At 49.4% G+C, this 20,377-nt stretch overlaps 1 protein-coding gene and 1 non-coding gene across 2 annotated transcripts in view; both read left to right on the forward strand.

Annotated features, from left to right (window-relative positions):
- The first annotated feature begins 370 nt into the window (after positions 1-370).
- Positions 371-20,377, forward strand: part of LOC144951394 (uncharacterized) — a 67,857-nt gene continuing 47,850 nt past the window's right edge. The window contains exons 1-6 of the mRNA XM_078881633.1: positions 371-696; positions 9,340-9,525; positions 11,160-11,176; positions 11,765-11,794; positions 13,466-13,531; positions 16,318-16,374. Coding sequence (XP_078737759.1) covers positions 615-696; positions 9,340-9,525; positions 11,160-11,176; positions 11,765-11,794; positions 13,466-13,531; positions 16,318-16,374 — 438 coding nt within the window. The 5' untranslated portion in view covers positions 371-614. The remainder of the gene's footprint in view (positions 697-9,339; positions 9,526-11,159; positions 11,177-11,764; positions 11,795-13,465; positions 13,532-16,317; positions 16,375-20,377) is intronic.
- Positions 19,412-19,517, forward strand: LOC144951523 (U6 spliceosomal RNA). Its single transcript, XR_013640512.1, has one exon. It is a non-coding gene; the product is annotated as a U6 spliceosomal RNA (small nuclear RNA).

Genomic DNA, 20,377 nt, shown 5'->3' on the forward strand with positions numbered 1-20,377 from the left:
ATCTGAACCGGCCCTGGGCTCTCCTCCTAGGTCGACTCAGCCTCAAACGAGTACCTGGTGGCGATACTGGCCCACCCACCCCCTCGTGTGCCACCTTCACTCGCTAACAGCACTTGCCCCAAGAGTCTGTTGAGGCTACACGGGGGGGGGGTGTGGGATTTTTGCCTTTGGTGGGATAGGCGTGGGAGGAGGGGGGGTCATCACCGCAGTGAGAGCCACCACCACCACCACCCTCTCCGCGGGTGTCATCCGCTCGGATTACAAATTGGCGTGGCGGGAGCGCGCCTCGTCCACCACTCAGAGGCTCGGGGCGGAGCAGCGTCGCCATAAAGGCGAAGGGGGCGGCTTTCTTAAAGTCGTAAGCGATTGAAGCAGCGCGCCACTGCGTCTGCGAAGAGGGACTCGTCGACCGGTGCCAGGCAGTCCCCCCCGGTCCCGAACCCCAATCACCACCTCTCGGTGGCGGCAGCAGCGTCAGGAGCGAACCCGTTGTTAACAAATCCCTCTTCCCCGTGGGACTCCTTAATGCGCACGTGAAATATTGAGGAGCAACTCTGCTGCTGCTGCTGCTACGTGTCTGTGACCCCCCGTTGTGTCGCTCACGCCTGAGCACGATGATGATCCGGAGGACCTTTTGGCTGCTGGCGGTGCAAGCGTTATTGGCCGTCACTGTGAGATGTCAAGACGATGCACCCCGTGAGTCAAACTTTGCATTGTTTATGGGTTTGCGCGCGCGTGTCTGTGTGTGCCTGTGTGTGTGTGTGTCTGTGTGTGTCTGTGTGTGTGTGTGTTTCTGTTGGGAGATGTCGCGAGTGTGTCTGTGTGTGTCTGTGTGTGTGTGCTTCTGTTGGGAGATGTCGCGCGCGCGTGTGTGTCTGTGTGTTCTTCTGTTGGGAGATGTCATGCTTATGTGTGTGTGTTCTTCTGTTGAAATATGTCATGCGTGTGTGTGTATGTGTTCTTCTGTTGGGAGATGTCACGTGTGTTTGTCTGTGTGTTCTTCTGTTGGGAGATGTCATGCGTGTGTGTGTCTGTGTGTGTGCTTCTGTTGGGAGATGTCGCGCGCGCGTGTGTGTCTGTGTGTTCTTCTGTTGGGAGATGTCACGCTTATGTTTGTGTGTTCTTCTGTTGAAAGATGTCATGCGTGTGTGTGTCTGTGTGTTCTTCTGTTGAAAGATGTCATGCGTGTGTGTGTCTGTGTGTTGTTCTTTTGGGAGATGTCACGGGTGTTTGTCTGTGTGTTCTTCTGTTGGGAGATGTCATGCGTGTGTGTGTCTGTGTGTTGTTCTGTTGGGAGATGTCATGCGTGTGTGTGTTTGTGTTCTTGTGTTGGGAGATGTCACGTGTGCGCGTGTGTTCTTCTGTTGAGAGATTTCGCTCGGGTTGGGATGCGCCCACCGGTGTAGTTTGTCACAAGTCGCGTGTTTATTTATTTTATTGTGGTGCTGGTAAGAGGAGGGAGCCCATTGAGACTGGGAGTTTTGAGTTTCGCTTCGGGATGAACGCTGGAAGAATCGTCACGCTCGCTTCGTTATGACGGCAACGGTGCGAATTAGTATTCGTTTTTTTTTGTTCTCTCTGCAAAACATAAATAGTTTTAACTTTCGAGATTTCAAAATAAAAGTTATTTGGATTTGATGGCACGGTCAAATGTGACGTGCACCGTTCGCGCCGCTGATGAACTTCGTATCAACGCATTCGACACTCTGGGTTACATTTAATTTATTTTTAAGCAATGGTCCCTTAAATTTGTATTTAAAGTTTTCGTGACTGCAGGGATTCATATTCTTGGTTCTTTCGGTAAAGTCACGTAGAAGGGAAATAATAAAATAATATAAATATAAAACAATAAAAATTCTCACGACGTTTCGACTTGCTGTGGATTTTACACCTGATGACGTCGTGATAATTTTTATTGTTTTATATTTATATTATATTATTATTTCCCTTCTACGTGACTTTACCGAAAGAACCAAGAATAACAATGGTCCCTTCTTAACAAAAACATATTTTGATTGAATGTGCGATGAATTAATGAACGATTTGGGAATGACAGAACGCCGATAATAATTCGTGATATCGGCTCGTGAGTGTCACGCGAGGCGTATTTGTTACCGATTCATAAACATTCGACACTTGTTGTTATTTCGGTTTGCCAAGCGCCGCTCTGCGTGAACGAATAACCCAAAAGCAAGCATCAATTATACACCACGAGTTTATACACTTTTAGCTTTTTATGTATTTATATCAATATATTAATTTGTTTAGTGTGACTTTCACAACTTCTCCGTACACTTTGCGCTCACGTCGGTCCATTTAAATGTGTTGCTGTAATTCTCTGACCCCGGTGGCCCTACTGGACATCTGTGAACAGAAGAAGCTTCATAGCTCATCGGATTCCTCCTCAATTCCCAGTGAAGGTCACGATTCGGATGAGCGCAATTATAGAATGCGCTCGAATTTTCCACCGCGGCGGCATCAACAATGAAGTTAATTATACGCTTTGGTTCTTTCGGTAAAGTCACGAAGGTAGAAAAAGAATTAAAACAAAGAAAAAATAAATTTCGATTTAAAGCTGCTTTCGTGACTGCAGGGATTCATCTTCTTGGTTCTTTCGGTAAAGTCGCGTAGAAGGGAAATAATAAAATAATAAAAATAAAACATAATAAAATAATTCTCACGACGTTTTGGCCACAACGCAAGCAGCCGTCCTCAGGTGGAGAACAGAGTCTGTCTTCTCGACAGACAGAGTCTGTCTTCTCGACAAGAAAAAAGACATACATAATGATATATAATAATAAAAAAAACATTATTATTTTCTACCTACGTGACTTTACCGAAAGAACCAAAGAGTATGGATTCCTGCAGTCACGAAAGCTTCAAATCAAAGTTAATTATCTTTGCTCGTTTGATTCATCGCGATGCGAATGACGAAACGCAACACGACTAATCAGTAGGCTGTCTGCGGCGGGGAATAATTGCTGCGCTTAAGTCAATGCATGCCGTGTCCACCCGTACGGTTTGCTCCGTATTCTTGTTCAGGGAAATTGTAAAATGTTTGTTAAATGTTGTTCAATGTGATAAGCGGCTGTCATCATAATGGAGATTTGCGCTATCTTCTGAACCGAGGAATTCAGCCGCGGTGTTGTGACGTGGAGGGTGTCTCTGATCAGCGCTATTGCAGATACACAATTGCCCTTCTGAAGACATCGCTGTCAACCCATCACGGTGTACCCCGTATTCTTGTACAGGGAAATTGAGTTTTGAGGTCCATACGGCGTACAGCCGTTTCAGTACGGGCAACAAAATATAGTTTGTTTGTCTATTTGTGTTTCACCCTTGTGATGGGACTTTGTAGAATGAACGTTGAGATGTATAAGGGGCACGGGGTGACCATTAATGTCTGAATTGGTCTGTGATAAGATGGGGCACTGATGAGGGTTTGACTGCTGTGTCAATATGCCTACGATTCATCTTCTTGGTTCTTTCGGTAAAGTCACGTAGAAGGGAAATAATAAAATAATAAAACATCATGAAATACAATTCTCACGACGTTTCGGCCACAACGCAAGCAGCCGTCCTCAGGTGAAGAACAGGTCTGTCGGGGAGACAGACCTGTTTGCGTTGTGGCCGAAACGTCGTGAGAATTATTGCATTATGTTTTATTTTTATTATTTTATTATTTCCATTCTACGTGACTTTACCGAAAGAACCAAGAAGATGAATCCCTGCAGTCACGAAAGCTTTAAATCGAAATCATCATCCTCCTATCACAATTGAGTGTTCTACCCTAAGTTAACAACAATGTTGTGTTGTTCATTGGTCCCCCCAACTGCAGTTCGGGGCAGTCGTGCCGAATGTTCCTCGCCGATGCTTCCCTGGTTCACTTCCGGCAATTGTCCCAGAACCTTTCCCTGCCTCACTACCGACCGTCGTCTTTGGCTGACCGCGTGCGGACCACGATTATCGGCGCGCCCCACATGGATGGTCCCACCGCGATAGGCGACGCGGATGTCTTCGGGGGTCGAGGGGTTGGTGGCGGAGTGGTGTAGCGCACTGCGCTTCGAACCCGGCCACCCGAGTTTAATTCCAGACCACGGTTGACGTCAGTCAACCCTGGTGTGCAGGAGGGCGTGGGTTCGATCCCAAACCCTGACGCCTGCTGCTGTCTATTTGGAGTTTGCGTGTCTCTCTCTCTCTTTCATCATCACGGTGGCTAGGAGATGTTAACTACCTCGCGTGGTATACAGGAGGTCGTGGGTTCGATCACAACCCTGATGCCTGCTGTATATTTATAGTTTGCGTGTCTCTCTCATCATCATCATCACGGTGGCCAGGAGATGTTGACTACCTTGCCTGGTATACAGGAGGTCGTGGGTTCGATCACAACCCTGACGCCTGCTGTATATTTGAAGTTTGCGGTGTCTCTCTCTCTCATCATCATCACGGTGGCTAGGATATGTTAACTACCTCGCCTGGTATACAGGAGGTCGTGGGTTCGATCCTAACCCTGACGCCTGCTGTTGTATATTTGGAGTTTGCGGTGTCTCTCTCTCTCGCTGTGATCGCGTGAATTTTTCTCTGAGCCCTGCGGGTTTTCCCCGCTACACTTCGAATCAACGTCACACGTTTAGAGTATTTGGCTACTAATATTAATTTACCACGTGATGATAAGCGACTTCGTTGAGCTATCATTTGTGATCGCCAGGTCGCTTCTGAAATAAGAGCTACTTAGCTCAGTGGGGCCTTACCGGGTAAAAAACCCAAAAATATTTTATAGTTGTATACATCAACTAAGGGCCAACACACCCCCTTACTCACAGCTTCACCAGGCCGCACTGACCAGCGTGGTGAAGTATGGTCAACCAGACCACCATAACCAACACGGCATTTGGTAAGGCCTTCTTACAGCAGTGGATTGACAAACGGCTGGAAGTTATGTTTTCATTGATTTATATTTTCAAATGTTGCTCATTTAATCTATGGTCCCCCAGGGATATCATTGTCTCTGATCCGATGCAGAACGGCATCGTTAATGTAAGCCCAGCCGAGAGCCCCAATTCGGGACCAGAAGTCTCGTTTATTTGCAGGGAGACCTCTGCGAACACTGTCTGTATTTTTCCTTCGCACCGTACGTAGCCAACCATGCTCATCGAAGGTGCTAATCGTCGCAACTTTCAAGTGCAGCCGCTTTTTGGCTGCTGGCCATCGAACAAAGTCGGGTCACTGCACCGCGCGCCACATTCAGGTTGCGTTTCCGTGGCCGTCTGGAACGCTCTTCCTAACGACATTCGGAAGCTACTGGGAGCTGCGCGATTTTAAATCGTCATCTCGATTGACAAACAAATTTCTTCAGAACTGATTTTTGTGCGTTTAGTTTGTTGTACACCCCCCCCGCCCCGAACATCGAATTCGATTAGCGTGGCTGGCTACGTAGGGTGCGAAAGAAGTTCAACGTACATACGTGCCAGCTCAGGGTTAGGGGTGGAGGGGTAGAGCCAGGTAACGTGGCCTTGCTGGTGGTACCATTGGTGCGCTGTGCATGGACGGGGGCGATATTCGTGAGAGCGCTCCCCCGGTCATTGGGCTTGCGCTTCGAGCAATCGAGCGATGAGAATTCGTGGCCGGTGAACCCTCCAACAACGCGTCCGAGGCTTTGCTTTGCAGAAATAATTGAAAACGTTATTAGTTTTCAATGATTGGTTCATGGTCATCGTCTTCATCGCTCCCGTCTCTTCGATCACCCACTGTCGTCGTCATCATTGCCGTTATCGTCGTGGAAAACAAAAACCCATCGCTGTCAACCCATCACGGTTTAACCCCGTATTCTTGTGCAGGGAAATTGAGTTTTCAGGTCCATACGGCGTACAGCCGTTGCAATACCGGCAACAAAAATGTGTTTTGTCTATTTGTTCGTGTTTCATCCCTCGTGATGGGACTTTGTAGGATGAACGTTGAGATTTTGTTAGGTGCACGAGGTGACCAATAAGGTCTGAATTTGTCTGTGATAAGGTAGGGCACTGATCAGGGGTTGACAGGTATGGTAATGTGTGACGTCACCACTACCATCATCCTCAGAATCATCATCCTCAGCATCATCATCCTCAGCAGCATCGATGTCGTCAGTATCATCAAACACATTTGTATTGCGCCCTATGCCAGCCAGTCGGGGTGGAGTTGGTGACATGACATAGTTCAAGTTAATTTATTAGGTGTAGCCCTGTGAGCCATTCGGCTCTTGAATCGGGTGCAACCGCAACAAACAAAAATCATGAACAAGAAAACATCTTAAAGTGAATATGTGACTTAAGTGCAAACAGAAAATCCAAGAAAAGACGGCAAACATTGTGTATGCAGGTTAACTGTGAATGACCCAATTAATAATAGGGTACGGGATATTCCCAGATTGACGTGATCCACTGTAACTTATATAGACTACGTTAACCCCTCTCTGCTCATCGCACCTGATAGGCTCACAGCGATGACGTCACCATGGAAGTGATGACGTCACCATGGAAGTCTTCACAACTCTGACCGTCGCCTGATGATGCTAGTTGCTGCTGTAATCACCAGCGAAACGTCTCGGTAGTCTGAGCGTGAATGTTGTGGGTTTACTCTGCAACACGGCGGTGGCGATGTACTAGTGACGAATTGGCCACGTTTTGCTCACGTGACAAACCTGTTCTAGTTAGGCTGTGTCGGGTGGTGGCGGGTTTAACGACACATTAATAAATTTCGATTTAAAGCTTTCGTGACTGCAGGGATTCATCTGCCTGGTTCTTTCGGTAAAGTCACGTAGAAGGGAAGTAATAAAATAATAAAAATAAAACATAATAAAATAATATTATTGTATTACTTCCCTTCTACGTGACTTTACCGAAAGAACCAAGAAGACACATTAATATTCACGCGATGTAACCCCCAGACTATATTATGACTATTGGCCGCGAAAGCCTACGCGTTAAATTGAACGCTTTACTGTTACTAGTATTACTGTTGTCAAACATCAACGAGCTTTAAATGTGTGCCCCATTGTAGAAAAGAGATTCACGAGACCCTCAGTGATGTTTGTTGTTTCTCCGAAGCAAAGTCACCAAAGGCGACGTTTCTCCACTTAATTCATAACCGGCATCTTTCTTCATCCTTGAGGAATCCGCAAACTCCTACAGGGCCCCCCTCCCCTCCTGAAACGGTGTAGGAACTCTCCCGAGTAAAGCGTCATCCATCCTGACGGTTGCTAACGTCTCACTAACTTTGGCCTTCTCATTTTCATCAACTCCAGTGCGATGATGGATTGAGTCAGCACCTCCCCCACCCCTCCACCCTCCCTTCCCGAACCAGGATTTCAACTCACAACCTTTTTTGATTCGCGAGTCAAATCTTTGCAACCGCAGCAGCAACGTGCTTAGGTACAGCTCTCAAGTTATTATCTTGACCTTCGACCCCCTCCCTCTTGCCCTCTGTGCCTCTTAAAAACAAAATTACGCATTCGCTCCGTACGTACAGTTGAACTTCTCGCGCACCGCACGTAGCACAAACCGTGCTCGCTAACCCTCGATGCGTGACCTCAACATCGTCATTCGCACGGCGTTTCGAGATCCGACGCGTCTTGAGCAACAAGACCCTCAAGAGTAATCACGGTCACAGCTCTTGGTCCGAGATTAGCAGCTTGCAGGCGCCAGGCGCGACCGGCTGTGGCCGTGGTGGGTGGCTGGGTGGTTTGTGCCTTCGAGCAGCGGTGGCATCGGCCTCCGCACACTCTTTGAATATCCCTCCCCCAACGCTCGCTTCAAAGCCCGGCAGCTGGGCCGCTCCGGTGCAGTTGCACCGCCTGCACTCTTCTCGGTAGCTAGCCCAAACTGATCCGTGAGACGCTTCGTAAGTCCGTGGGCCGCTGCGTAAATACAGGTGTGCGTAAATGTTTAGTTTTAACACTTCTAATGGGACTCTCGTTTTTAATGGGAAAACAACGGATAATGCACTCTAACATGATAACAAATGTGATGTTAATAGCTTCAAAAAGTCAAAGAGTCTCCCACTTGTTCGCCAGCGTTGTCAACGCGTGGCCTGGAATCTTCTCCAGGTGGTCTCCAGAGCTCGGAGCCGCTTTTCTCGTGTTGTTGTTGCAAATTCTCAGAAGTGTTAAATAAATGTTGAAGCACCCTGTATACGAATCACTGGTGACCAATCTGAAACTCTCGACCCGCTCCCGCTACATTAGTTGACAAACCCAGTTTAATCATCTATGCAGCTAGGGATCTCTGTGTGAGTCTCAGGATCTCTGCATCTGTCCATGGATCTCCGTGTGAGTCTCAGGATCTCTGCATCAGTCTATGGATCTCTGTGTGAGTCTCAGGATCTCTGCATCAGTCTATGGATCTCCGTGTGAGTCTCAGGATCTCTGCATCAGTCTATGGATCTCTGTGTGAGTCTCAGGATCTCTGCATCAGTCTATGGATCTCTGTGTGAGTCTCAGATCTCTGCATCAGTCTATGGATCTCCGTGTGAGTCTCAGGATCTCTGCATCAGTCTATGGATCTCCGTGTGAGTCTCAGGATCTCTGCATCAGTCTATGGATCTCTGTGTGAGTCTCAGGATCTCTGTATCAGTCCATGGATCTCCGTGTGAGCCCGTGACAGTGGCGCAGCGCGGTTGGCACAGGCCCTGGTGCAAGCATTGAAGTGCCAACCACCCTGTCCAGTGGTGCCCCACTCGAAGGGGCCCGGTGCCTGGGTCTATCCGGGCCTGTGGGCTCCTCTTGTGGACTTGCAGCGCCTGCCACTCCCTTCATAGCTACACCACTGGTGCAAGGCCTCGTCAACATCTTAATCTCGTGTGTGGTCTTTGGGTCTCGTGGTGTGACCGTGGGGTTGTGATCCCCGGGGTCTCGTGGTGGTGGTGTTACCGTGGTGTAGTGTGACCTCCCGCGGTCTCGTGGTGGTGGTGGTGGTGGTGTGACCGTGGGCTGCTGTGACCTCCGGGGTCCCGTGGGGGTGGTGTGACCGTGGCGTTGTGTGACCCCTCCCGGGATCTTGTGGTAGTGGTGTGACCGTGGGGTTCTGTGATTTCCGGGGTCCCGTGGTGGTGGTGTGACGGTGGAGTAGTGTGACCTCCCAGGGTCTCGTGGTGGTGGTGTGACCGTGGCGTTGTGTGACCTCCCGGGATATCGTGGTAGTGGTGGTGTGACCGTGGGCTGCTGTGATCTCCGGGGTCTCGTGGTAGTGGTGTTGTGACCGTGGCGTTGTGTGACTCCCCGGGGTCTCGTGGTAGTGGTGTTGTGACCGTGACATTGTGTGACGCTCCGCTCTCCTCTCCCGTTGTGCGTCACGGCGCGAGCAGTCGGGAGCTGTGAGGACGAGATCGGGCAGCTGCACGACAACAAGGACGTGTGGAAGTCCGAACCGTGCACCCTCTGCGTCTGCGACAATGGCAACATCTTGTGCGATGACCTCATCTGCGAGGACCTGATGGACTGTGCTAACCCCGTCATCCCCGAGGGGGAGTGCTGCCCCATCTGCGGCGACGGTAACTGCACCCACCGACCCCTAACCCGCCCCCCCACCCCCGCTCTCTCCCGTCACCGATGTGGGTTCTGCCATTTCACAGGAGGCGGTGACAGGCCACCGTCACACGTTGTGCGGCTATGGTGCCAGCAGAGGCACTCGCTTGATGTCAAAATTCCGCTTTGTCCGACCCAGGGAAGGCCTCACTGAGTCTCAAGACTCTGGGTCGGGGGGGGGGGGTTTGGAGGAGGGGTCCTGACAAGTTTGCGGAGCGATGTTGAGTTGCGTAATCCCAATTTGGTTAAGTTGTGGGTTATTTTTTTCACCATTTGGCCTGGTAGGGCCAGTAACCAGTTACCACACCATGTGTTTTTTTTAGCCATGCACGTGTGGACCACATCACTTTTACTAGTGATGCGGTCCACTGACATTTAAATATTTTACTCGAAATATTTTCTGATGTGGCTTTCCCCTGATGTGGTTTTCCCCCCGACTAAATAATGACATTCATGTAAAATTACATGTTAGATTTTTGTTCGTTTGTTTGTTATATATAGCAAACTAGTTTTGGAATTGTTAAGTAAGGTAACCCGATGTTATTTTACTGTAGAGGGTGTAGCTTTGTCTCGCTCACCGAGATCAAGATCCTTGATCCTTGATCTTGGTCTCCCAGCGAGATGCCTTCCAAGGCAGCATGGGTCACCGCTCGTTAAATACTTATCATCGCAGCCAGCCGCGAACCTCAGTGACACCACGGGTTGGCATACACGCTCCTTATCCCGCTGATCGGGCTAGCGTTAGCACGCAGACAATTACGATGCGACTCCCGTAGCGCTTCCGCCAGGGTCTGCAGATCAGTTCCTGGGAACATCGCATCGGCATTTTACTGCGCCTTTTCGATGAGTTTCGAGCGGGATCGAGGACATTTCTCCGCGCCAACAACAGCGTTGGCTGCAAACGGTTAAAGTGGCCCAGGCAATTACAAAAATGAAAGGAAATGGGAACATCGGACGCAATGGTAACTGCGGTGTAAGCGATCGGTCAGAGTCGTGTACAAGCCAATCGGTGTGCACGGCCATCGAGGCTGATAGCGCGTGACATCTGCTGGATCTGCAATATAAACGTGCGTGTGTCGAACCTCTTTCGCGCCGTACGTAGCCAACCGTGCTAATCGGAGGTGCGGTGTATGTTTGAATGTTTAACTTATTCTGTTCTTAGGTTTTTTCGGTAAAGTCACGTAGGTAAAAAATTAAAATTAATAAAAGTAAAATATTTTACTTTACTTTTATTAAAATTAATAAAAGTAAAATATTTATTTTACTTTGATTAATTTTATTTTTTTACCTACGTGACTTTTTCATATTTTACTTTTATTAAAATTAATAAAAGTAAAATATTTTACTTTACTTTTATTAATTTTCTACTCTTACCTACGTGACTTTACCGAAAAAACCTAAGAATATGAATCCTTGCAGTCACGAAAGCTTCAAATCTAGAATTAACTTATTCTGCACAATACCTAACCAGCCGTGCTAATCACAGGTGCGGTGTATGTACATGTGTTGAACGTCTTTCGCGCCGTGCGTAGCCAACCGCGCCAATTCTTCGTCTCGTGTTAGTCTGACACAAGTCTCTCTGCGTCTCTTTGTGTTTCAGAAAACGGCGCTGCCAAGGTACGTGATCTCCCCCGTGCGTCTGCCTGACGCAGCGCTCTTCTGCAATGCGCGGCATCCGACAGATGCGCTCGAATGAAGGCGTACCGATTTGAGGGTGCCGCCCGTTGTTGAATGATTACACAGCCACAGAGACTCGCGGAGATGCATAAAGAGCCGTCGTAATACGTAGAGATGCTTGGAGACCCAAAGATGTTACATTAAAAGCAAGTTACAGGAGTGTGGTTGTGGCCATACAACACCAACTCTGGACCCATTGAGTAGAAGCCACAGAGGCACACATAGACCTCGTATGGTCAAACACAGAGACCCATAGAGATACATAGATACTCATCTATAGATACATAGATTCCCATAGAGATGCACAGAGGCCAATAGAGATCCAGAGCGAAACCTTAAAGTCAAGCCACGGTACTGTGATTTCGGCCACGCAGCCCAAACTATGGACAATATCAGAGACACGAAGAGACGCACGTGGTAGAGATTGCAAGCGCACGTATCGTGCAAAAAAATAAACAAACCGTGTAATTCTTGCACGCCCGGTTCCCTTCTAACCTCTGCCGACGTCTCTCGGTTTTTGTGCCGCAGCTTCAACTCACCGAAGAGCCCAAGGTGGAGGTGAGAGAGAGAGAGCGGCGATCCTCGCTAGAGATGCCGGGCCGGGCCCTGCTTTCGGCCTGGCCGAGACCTGCAGAGGCAGCACAGACCAGATCCCCACCACCCCCCCACGAAGTTTCTCTCCCCCCCCCCCCCACCCCAAATGGTTTCTCCCCAAGGGGAACAAACCATTTTGTTCCCTGCCAGGCAAACATCATCATCATCATTAAATTTCGATTTAAAGCTTTTTTGACTGTATGGATTCATATTCTTGGTTCTTTCGGTAAAGGCACGTAGAAGGGACACAATAAAATAATGCAAATATAAAACAATACAATTCTCACGACGTTTCGATCACAACACAAGCAATCATCATCATCATCAGGTGTGAAAACCACAGCAAGAACATTTTCTTGCTGTGCTTTATTATTATTTTATTATTACCCTTCTACGTGACTTTTCCGAAAGAACCAATAATAGCATCATCTTCTTGGTTCTTTCGGTAAAGTCACGTAAAATGGAAATAATAAAATAAAAATAATAAAACATAATTATTTTATTATGTTTGATTTGTATTATTTGCATTATTTTATTATTTCCATTTTACGTGACTTTACCGAAAGAACCAAGAAGATGAATCCCTGCAGTCACGAAAGCTTTAAATCGAAAAATAGCATCATCATCATTATTAGTAACTCCCACACACACCCCACCCACTCCTCCTGCTTAGGGTTAGCGGCGAGCCGGTTAAGACGCCGGGTCGGTACGTCGGCCGGGACCGAGTTAGAACCGCGCGGTCGACGGGCGAGCGGCGTGAGAGCTCACACCGGGAGCGCGGCTCTTTCAAATCTCACGCTCTACGGAATATTCACGATTGTGGGTCCCGATGTAAAGCTTTAGTGACTGCAGGGATTCATCTTCTTGGTTCTTTCGGTAAAGTCGTCACGTAGAAGGGAAGCAATAAAAGAATAAAAATATCAAACATAATAAAATAATTCTCACGACGTTACGGCCACAACGCAAGCTGTCTCCCCAAGAGACCTGGTCTTCACCTGAAACGTCGTGAGAATTATTTTATTATGTTTTATTTTTTATTATTTTATTACTTCCCTTCTACGTGACTTTACCGAAAGAACCAAGAAGATGATTGTGAGTCCCTCGACGGCACGGATGGAACAAATGCCCCGTGGCTGGGAAAGCAACGTCCCTGCGTCTGGGGGGTTACGACTGGGCATGCTCTCCACCGCGGCCGCACCAAGACGATCTTCGCCGCGTCGTCCGCGTGCTTTGGCCGCTTGCTTTTGGCACGCGCCGCCCCCCCAGGCAAAGCGGCGTTTTCTTGCGGTCGCGGAAACAGGTCCCCGATTCGGCTGTGGGGGTCAAAGGCCGTGAACGATCGATCGTAAACGCGTACGGGTGATGTTGTGGGGATCGGCTCGCTTTCCGTTGAAGTTACTCCTAACGCATCTCACCCTCGCTGGTCATATTGCCGCTCATCTGTGACGATTTGCGACGATTTGCTAAGTCCAGCACGATTGGCGGCTAACGGCGTGATGTGGTGGTGCTGGCTAACGACATTGGCGTGGTGTTGGTGGCTAACGGCGTGGTGGTGGTGCCGGCTAACGGCATTGGCGGGGTGGCGGTGGCTAACGGCGTGGTGTCGGCGCGTGTCCGTGGCGTGCGCGTGAGCAGGTGAAACCGGCGCGTGGGGGCAAGGCGAATGCTCGCCGTCCCGGTCGGCCACCCGTCCCCAGCCAGGTGGACACTGCCTCTCCGCTCGTCCCTTATCTCATCTAGATTGACTAGATGTAGATTTATTGTACATATTTACTATATATAGATTTACTATATATGTTTACTATATATAGATTTACTATGTAGATTTACTGTATAGAGATCTGCTACATATAGATGTACTACATGGAGATTTACCATATATAGATGTACTATAAACAGAATTACTATATATAGATATACTACATGTAGATTTACTATATACAGAATTACTATATACAGATTTACAATGCAATTGTACACAAGATGATCGTGGCTGAGATACTAAAGAGTAGACGGTGGGGTTATTAAAAGTGTTGGTGGTGTAGTTATGGTGACAGGACAGGCGGGAGGGGTTAAGGAGGGCTTGGGGTAGTGACAGTGGTTGGGATAGGGGTTGGGATCGTGATAGGGGTAGCGATAGGGATAGCGATAGTGAAAGGAGTATGGGGTAGTGGTAGGGGTAGTGATGTTTGGGGTAGTAGTAGGGGTAGTGATAGGGGCAGTGAAAGGGGTTTAGGGTAGTGGTAGGGGTAGTGATGTTTGGGGTAGTAGTCGGGGTAGTGATAGGGGTAGTGAAAGGAGTATGGGGTAGTGGTAGGGGTAGTGATGTTTGGGGTAGTGGTAGTGATGTTTGGGGTAGTGGTAGGGGTAGCGATAGTGGTAGGGGTATGGGGTAGTGGTAGGGGTAGTGATGTTTGGGGTAGTAGTAGGGGTAGTGATAGGGGTAGTGAAAGGGGTATGGGGTAGTGGTAGGGGTAGTGATGTTTGGGGTAGTAGTCGGGGTAGTGATAGGGGTAGTGAAAGGAGTATGGGGTAGTGGTAGGGGTAGTGATGTTTGGGGTAGTGGTAGGGGTAGCGATAGTGGTAGGGGTATGGGGTAGTGGTAGGGGTAGTGATGTTTGGGGTAGTAGTAGGGGTAGTGATAGGGGTAGTGAAAGGGGTATGGGGTAGTGGTAGGGGTAGTGATGTTTGGGGTAGTGGTAGGGGTAATGATGTTTGGGGTAGTGGTAGCGGTAGTGGTAGAGGTAGCCCTGGTCGTAGCTGGGAGCAGGGAGTAGCCGGATGACGATGATAATGACGACGACGACAGGCTAGGGAGGGTTATCGAGCCGGGACTTGCGTGAAGGGAGGAGTGGAAGCCGCAGGTTGATAAGGAGCGACCACGCGCTGACTCCGCGTGCTGCTTCTCGTTCGCACGGCACCCGCACGCAAGCGGCGCTGCACCACAAGCGCAGATGTGCTCGGATAACGTTTCGGTCAATGGCCCTTTTTCAGAGCCAGGCTATTGTTACTCATATTACGTAGGCTATTGTTATGAATATTACATAGGATATTGTTACTCATTACATAGGCTATTGTTATGAATAGTACATAGGCTATTGTTATGAATATTACATAGGCTATTGTTATGAATATTACATAGGATATTGTTACTCATTACATAGGCTATTGTTATGAATATTACATAGGATATTGTTACTCATTACATAGGCTATTATTATGAATATTACATAGGATATTGTTACTCATTACATAGGCTATTGTTACTCATATTACACAGGCTATTGTTACTCACATTACACAGGCTATTGTTACTCATATTAAATAGGCTATTGTTACTCACATTACACAGGCTATTGTTACTTACATTACACAGGCTATTGTTACTCACATTACACAGGCTATTGTTACTCATATTACACAGGCTATTGTTACTCACATTACACAGGCTATTGTTACTCACATTACACAGGCTATTGTTACTCACATTACACAGGCTATTGTTACTCACATTACACAGGCTATTGTTACTCATATTACACAGGCTATTGTTACTCACATTATACAGGCTATTGTTACTCATATAAAATCGGCTATTGTTACTCACATTACACAGGCTATTGTTACTCACATTACATAGGCTATTGTTACTCACATTACACATGCTATTGTTACTCATATAAAATCGGCTATTGTTACTCACATTACACAGGCTATTGTTACTCATATAAAATCGGCTATTGTTACTCACATTACACATGCTATTGTTACTCATATAAAATCGGCTATTGTTACTCACATTACACAGGCTATTGTTACTCACATTACACAGGCTATTGTTACTCATATTACACAGGCTATTGTTACTCATATTACACAGGCTATTGTTACTCACATTACACAGGCTATTGTTACTCACATTACACAGGCTATTGTTACTCACATTACACAGGCTATTGTTACTCATATTACACAGGCTATTGTTACTCATATTACACAGGCTATTGTTACTCACATTACACAGGCTATTGTTACTCACATTACACAGGCTATTGTTACTCACATTACACAGGCTATTGTTACTCACATTACACAGGCTATTGTTACTCACATTACACAGGCTATTGTTACTCACATTACACAGGCTATTGTTACTCACATTACACAGGCTATTGTTATTCATATTACATAGGCTATTGTTACTCGGCTTGCCGTCAAAATTTCCTTTAGGGGCGGACGCGCAGAGCCACCGCTTTGACAACCCTCACCACCCCCCCTCCCCCGCCTCGATCAGGCGCGCACGCGGTGCCGCAGTTGGGGTCACGTTGGGCGCTCGCGAGCGTCGCAAGAGATTTGGTAAATCGCGGAAAATGCGTAACGCCCCTCGGTTTGGCGGTCGTGTGCGCTGGCGCCGGGAAGCACGTGCGATGTTGGTGGTGCCGCGTCACTCACGCTGCCACTCTCTCTTTGTCTCGCTGTCGTCTCAGCCCGAGAACGGAAGGCGGCCGGTGATTCCCGTTCCTTCGTACCCGGAGTCCGTTGGGGTACGTGTCTCTCACTCGCTCTCTCCTTGTCTCTCCCTCTCTGTGTCTCTCACTCGCTCTCTCCGTGTCTCCTACTCGCTCTCTCCTTGTCTCTCACTCTCTGTGTCTCTCACTCGCTCTCTCCTTGTCTCTCCCTCTCTGTGTCTCTCACTCGCTCTCTCCTTGTCTCTCACTCGCTCTCTCCGTGTCTCTCACTCTCTGTGTCTCTCACTCGCTCTCTCCTTGTCTCTCACTCGCTCTCTCCTTGTCTCTCCCTCTCTGTGTCTCTCACTCGCTCTCTCCTTGTCTCTCACTCGCTCTCTCCTTGTCTCTCACTCTCCGTGTCTCTCACTCGCTCTCTCCTTGTCTCTCACTCGCTCTCTCCTTGTCTCTCCCTCTCTGTGTCTCTCACTCGCTCTCTCCTTGTCTCTCACTCGCTCTCTCCTTGTCTCTCACTCTCCGTGTCTCTCACTCGCTCTCTCCTTGTCTCTCACTCGCTCTCTCCTTGTCTCTCACTCTCCGTGTCTCTCACTCGCTCTCTCCTTGTCTCTCCCTCTCTGTGTCTCTCACTCGCTCTCTCCGTGTCTCCTACTCGCTCTCTCCTTGTCTCTCACTCGCTCTCTCCGTGTCTCCTACTCGCTCTCTCCTTGTCTCTCACTCTCTGTGTCTCTCACTCGCTCTCTCCTTGTCTCTCCCTCTCTGTGTCTCTCACTCGCTCTCTCCGTGTCTCTCACTCGCTCTCTCCTTGTCTCTCACTCGCTCTCTCCGTGTCTCCTACTCGCTCTCTCCTTGTCTCTCACTCTCTGTGTCTCTCACTCGCTCTCTCCTTGTCTCTCCCTCTCTGTGTCTCTCACTCGCTCTCTCCGTGTCTCCTACTCGCTCTCTCCTTGTCTCTCACTCTCTGTGTCTCTCACTCGCTCTCTCCTTGTCTCTCACTCTCTGTGTCTCTCACTCGCTCTCTCCGTGTCTCCTACTCGCTCTCTCCTTGTCTCTCACTCTCTGTGTCTCTCACTCGCTCTCTCCGTGTCTCCTCGCTCTCTCCTTGTCTCTCACTCGCTCTCTCCTTGTCTCTCCCTCTCTGTGTCTCTCACTCGCTCTCTCCGTGTCTCTCACTCGCTCTCTCCTTGTCTCTCACTCGCTCTCTCCTTGTCTCTCCCTCTCTGTGTCTCTCACTCGCTCTCTCCGTGTCTCTCACTCGCTCTCTCCTTGTCTCTCACTCGCTCTCTCCTTGTCTCTCCCTCTCTGTGTCTCTCACTCGCTCTCTCCGTGTCTCTCACTCGCTCTCTCCTTGTCTCTCACTCGCTCTCTCCTTGTCTCTCCCTCTCTGTGTCTCTCACTCGCTCTCTCCGTGTCTCCTACTCGCTCTCTCCTTGTCTCTCCCTCTCTGTGTCTCTCACTCGCTCTCTCCGTGTCTCTCACTCGCTCTCTCCTTGTCTCTCACTCGCTCTCTCCTTGTCTCTCCCTCTCTGTGTCTCTCACTCGCTCTCTCCTTGTCTCTCACTCGCTCTCTCCTTGTCTCTCCCTCTCTGTGTCTCTCACTCGCTCTCTCCGTGTCTCCTACTCGCTCTCTCCTTGTCTCTCACTCGCTCTCTCCTTGTCTCTCCCTCTCTGTGTCTCTCACTCGCTCTCTCCGTGTCTCCTACTCGCTCTCTCCTTGTCTCTCACTCGCTCTCTCCTTGTCTCTCCCTCTCTGTGTCTCTCACTCGCTCTCTCTGTGTCTCTCACTCGCTCTCTCCGTGTCTCCTCGCTCTCTCCTTGTCTCTCACTCTCCGTGTCTCCTACTCGCTCTCTCCTTGTCTCTCACTCTCTGTGTCTCTCACTTGCTCTCTCCTTGTCTCTCACTCGCTCTCTCCTTGTCTCTCACTCGCTCTCTCCTTGTCTCTCCCTCTCTGTGTCTCTCACTCGCTCTCTCCGTGTCTCTCACTCGCTCTCTCCTTGTCTCTCACTCGCTCTCTCCTTGTCTCTCCCTCTCTGTGTCTCTCACTCGCTCTCTCCGTGTCTCCTACTCGCTCTCTCCTTGTCTCTCCCTCTCTGTGTCTCTCACTCGCTCTCTCCGTGTCTCTCACTCGCTCTCTCCTTGTCTCTCACTCGCTCTCTCCTTGTCTCTCCCTCTCTGTGTCTCTCACTCGCTCTCTCCTTGTCTCTCACTCGCTCTCTCCTTGTCTCTCCCTCTCTGTGTCTCTCACTCGCTCTCTCCGTGTCTCCTACTCGCTCTCTCCTTGTCTCTCACTCGCTCTCTCCTTGTCTCTCCCTCTCTGTGTCTCTCACTCGCTCTCTCCGTGTCTCCTACTCGCTCTCTCCTTGTCTCTCACTCGCTCTCTCCTTGTCTCTCCCTCTCTGTGTCTCTCACTCGCTCTCTCTGTGTCTCTCACTCGCTCTCTCCGTGTCTCCTCGCTCTCTCCTTGTCTCTCACTCTCCGTGTCTCCTACTCGCTCTCTCCTTGTCTCTCACTCTCTGTGTCTCTCACTTGCTCTCTCCTTGTCTCTCACTCGCTCTCTCCGTGTCTCCTACTCGCTCACTCCGTGTCTCTCACTCTCTGTGTCTCTCACTCGCTCTCTCCTTGTCTCTCACTCGCTCTCTCCTTGTCTCTCACTCTCCGTGTCTCTCACTCGCACTCTCCTTGTCTCTCACTCTCCTTGTCTCTCACTCGCTCTCTCCTTGTCTCTCCCTCTCTGTGTCTCTCACTCGCTCTCTCCTTGTCTCTCACTCGCTCTCTCCTTGTCTCTCACTCTCCGTGTCTCTCACTCGCTCTCTCCTTGTCTCTCACTCGCTCTCTCCTTGTCTCTCCCTCTCTGTGTCTCTCACTCGCTCTCTCCTTGTCTCTCACTCGCTCTCTCCTTGTCTCTCACTCTCCGTGTCTCTCACTCGCTCTCTCCTTGTCTCTCACTCGCTCTCTCCTTGTCTCTCACTCTCCGTGTCTCTCACTCGCTCTCTCCTTGTCTCTCCCTCTCTGTGTCTCTCACTCGCTCTCTCCTTGTCTCTCACTCGCTCTCTCCTTGTCTCTCACTCTCCGTGTCTCTCACTCGCTCTCTCCTTGTCTCTCGCTCTCTCCCTCCGTGTCTCTCTCTGGCAGTACATGTTCTAAAATTGGAACGATACAGACAAAATCAGCATGGCCCCTGCGCAAGGATGACACGCAAATTCGTGAAGCGTTCCGTGTATCTCACTCTCTTTCTCTCCCCGTGTCCCTCCCTCGCTCTCTCTCTCTCCGTGCAATAGGAATAATTATTGTTGCTTGGGATGAATCCCCATATCGAGATGTACGAAATGTGAGTGCTGAACCCATCTGTGCAGCCCGTTTAGTGCGATCCACTTCCACGTGTGCGGAGGTGTTCCCCTCCACGTGCTCCGCTCGCCTCCCACACGCCGACCATCCGTCGAGGGAATTGGCCAAACATTTCGATGCAGGACACCTCCTGAAAATCATCTCGAGACTCTCAGTGAGGCCCTCTTGGCCGACGCACCGAATTCACGTCAATCAGTTGGTGCCTTTGACTGGCGCTTCGGTGACCGTGATGTAACTCATTCACAAAACATCTTGTCAGCTGCTTGTAGCAACCCCCCCCCCTTCTACTAGAATAGGAAGTTGAACGTGGAGTTGATTTATCGTGGTTGGGGCTGCCGTGCGTGTTAGCGTAGCGTTAGCATAGCGGTTAGCGCACCCCGCTACCAATCCGGCGACCCGAGTTCGATCCCCGGGTCGCCGGTCCTGGGCCTCCCCCTAGGTCGACTCGGCCTCAAATGAGTACCTGGTGGTGAACTGTAAAACATCACCACTGGGGAGGCAAAGGCGGCCGGGCGTGGTGTTGCCCACCCACCCACCCACCCCCTCGTGTGCCGTGCCGGCCTTCACATGGTGCTACTCGCTGACAGCACTTGCCCCAACAGTCTGTTACAGGCTATACGGGGGATCTTTGTTGGTGTGTGTGTGGACGTAGCCGCTTACTCGCCGTGTATAACGAGTGTGTGTGTGTACGTGCGTGTGTGTGTGTGTGTGCGCGTGTGTGTGTGTGCGCGTGTGTGT

The sequence above is a fragment of the Lampetra fluviatilis genome, chromosome 62 (genome assembly GCF_964198595.1).
Source record: "Lampetra fluviatilis chromosome 62, kcLamFluv1.1, whole genome shotgun sequence".
Lineage (NCBI taxonomy): Eukaryota > Metazoa > Chordata > Hyperoartia > Petromyzontiformes > Petromyzontidae > Lampetra > Lampetra fluviatilis.